We start from the raw sequence: 2,659 nt of genomic DNA, 5'->3' as shown, positions 1-2,659 counted from the left end.
CAAACATCGCAACTGATTCATGTCGATCCCAACAATGCGAAGCAAGCACCTCTCACCCAAACTGGTAGGCCTACAATACTGACTCCAAGAGTTCGGTTGCAGGGTCTCAGCTGTCTTGGATACAGCACCGTTCTAGAGAAGCTAGAACTCGGGACTTCCTCCGAAACCCAGCCGGCGAGCCGCTTTGGGCGGTTGAACGCCGGCTCCCTCCAAGTCGAAACGCGTAAAAACGTAATGTAGCTAGGAGAAAGGATATCGTCGTTCATCAACATGTAACACAATATACCTGACTTTCATCATCATCAACTTTCTAAAGGACCCTAAAATCCGCGAGGAGACAGAAATTGTATTTCTCACATCTGGAACACAATTATCAACGATATTCACAAGTTTGTTGGCGCAAACAAAAGGCAACTCTCTTGATGACTAGGAACATATCGAGCTACACCGATCGAACCGATCGAACCAATCCCTGCCACCATCGACAAATATATTAACAATCTCATGGATTATTTATGACGTAATGAGAAGATTTGCGTGCTATCGAATCGCTTGCACACATTGAAAAATCCTAATCTTGTTTCGTTTCACGAGCATAATTCCATGTATTCTAACCTAAGATTATGCGTTCCTTGGCTTCAATTCGCTGCTTTACTCGTTTCAACTACGTTGAGCACGAGGGGAATAGCTTAAAATGTATTATGCCACTTTTTCAAGAAATGGTGAGTCTCAAAGAAAGTGGGTTTGCTGAGAGTCAATTAAATCTCATTCAGTTGAATTTAAACAAAAATCAACGAAAATTAACCCTGAGTCTGAACAATTTGCAGAATCAGTTTTGTTGTATCTCCATGACGATCAAATCTGTTTTCTTAAAGCTGCATTACAATCTGAAGACAATGCGAAATTGGTCGGTAAGTTGAAGAATCATGCCGCTGCATTTAAGGAAGAATTAGATGATGAGAAAATGGTGAAAACGATTGAGGCGCTGCTGAGCGACGAAAATCTCGCTGAAACGCTTCAAATTGTGCTCGAAGATAAGTACCTAGTGTGGATACTCAAAGAAAGTTTAAAGCTTAACGATCCGCTGTATCCTAAATCGCGTTTTTTTAAAGGTCATGTAACGCTGAAGCCTAGTAAAGTTGATTTTTTTAATTCGCTCCAAATGTTGGTGAAGGATAATGAAAAATCGCAGCTGATCAAAGCGTCTTTGGAGGATGATGTCGATCTTAAGCTTTGGAAAAGCTTTCGAGGCAGCAAGACGTTGAAATTGGTTGAAGACATGTTGGGCAGGACACAATTGGATACGGTACAGTCGCTCAAGCGATTCTCGACGATCAGGAGAAAGTGCGATTGCTTAGAGAAGCTGTAAGTGATGAAGATCATTCGGAAAATTTAGCTTGGTTTTGGACGACAAGAAAAGGTTTTCAAAACACAAGAACGAACTAGCTGATGAAGAATGGATGGGGAAGTTCGACGCGTTATTAGAGGATATGAATCTAGTGTTTTTCCTCGGAGTGGCCATTAAGGATGATGGTCGTGCGAAGTTATTCCGAGCGGCTTTGAGGAAAAAGACAGGTGAAGGTTTATGAGGATGTATTGAACAAAAAGGAATCGGTGAATGTGCTCAGATCGATACTTAAGGAAGAAAAGCAGTTGAAGTGGCTTGAAGAGGCTGTTTTGGAAGGTTATGGTGGTAACGTTAAAGTTGCTTTGGAAATAAGGGACGGAAAGATGCTGGTTGAAAAGATAGTGAAGTACCTCGAGCAATTTCTTAAGGATGAAAGCCAACGTGACAAAACCTCCGTCTCGATGTCTGATCGACTCTGGTCTTTTTATTGACATGATGGGAAACGACACCCCTTTTTAGGAGTCGTGTAAGCCATGTCAAGCACGAGCTGTCGGGTTTTATTTATTACACTCTAGCCCCTGGTTTTTTATTGACCATTTCACGCTGCCAATGTTTACAAAAACTCTTTATTACTGGTAGTATTTAATTTAATATAAGTGTGCTTTTCAAACTGCGTTCAAATTGCTTTGACAGGAAGTAGAACTCATCAATTGAATGCTTCTTTTGGCTCATAAAATATCTCGCGAGCAACTCGAAAGAGTACAGATCAGGGGTCATTTTCTATCGACGAATTTGATAGTAAAAGGACGTAAGGCGACATGCTAGTATAACTCTCCGTGGACGAACTAACCTTTCTTTTTGTCAAGACTACTAAATGCTTAGTAAAACAGCACGCCATTCTGAGGCAATTAAATGTAATGGGGTATGTTGTGCTTTTAACCACGATACATTATGTACAGTTAAGTGTATGAGATGCACGAAATTTACATACAAATATTCATTAGTACCGATATATAGTTAAATATGAAGATGATGATCTCATGGAGTCTATGCAAGTAAGTTTTGCTATTTCGACATTTCTGAACTTTATATTCTGCTATCGTCAATGAAATGACTGTCACTATTTTCGAATGTGCGGCTAGCTATCGGCCTGTACCACTGACATTTCCTTTGCACTGTACCATTGTCTTCATAGATACCGACATTAGGTACTTATGAATATTCACAATTACACCAAAGTGAAACGTACGAATCATAACAGATTGCATTAAATACAAAATATATTGAATTTGCTAAGTCCGCAATGTTATG

General features: G+C 40.0%; 1 protein-coding gene across 1 annotated transcript; it reads left to right on the top strand.

Annotated features, from left to right (window-relative positions):
- Nucleotides 1-719: 719 nt before the first annotated feature.
- On the top strand, nucleotides 720-1,589 carry PHALS_08585 (uncharacterized protein; the record flags this gene model as incomplete). Its single annotated transcript, XM_024723961.1, has 3 exons — nucleotides 720-738; nucleotides 828-1,344; nucleotides 1,397-1,589. 3 exons carry the CDS (start codon nucleotides 720-722, stop codon nucleotides 1,587-1,589), a joined length of 729 nt encoding a protein of 242 aa, XP_024574885.1.
- Between the last annotated feature and the right edge of the window lie 1,070 nt (nucleotides 1,590-2,659).

The sequence above is a fragment of the Plasmopara halstedii genome, assembly GCF_900000015.1.
Source record: "Plasmopara halstedii genome assembly, contig: Scaffold_323, whole genome shotgun sequence".
Taxonomy (NCBI): Eukaryota; Oomycota; class Peronosporomycetes; order Peronosporales; family Peronosporaceae; genus Plasmopara; species Plasmopara halstedii.
The sequence above is the reverse complement of the archived record's forward strand: the minus strand, read 5'-3'. Positions and strand labels throughout refer to the sequence as shown.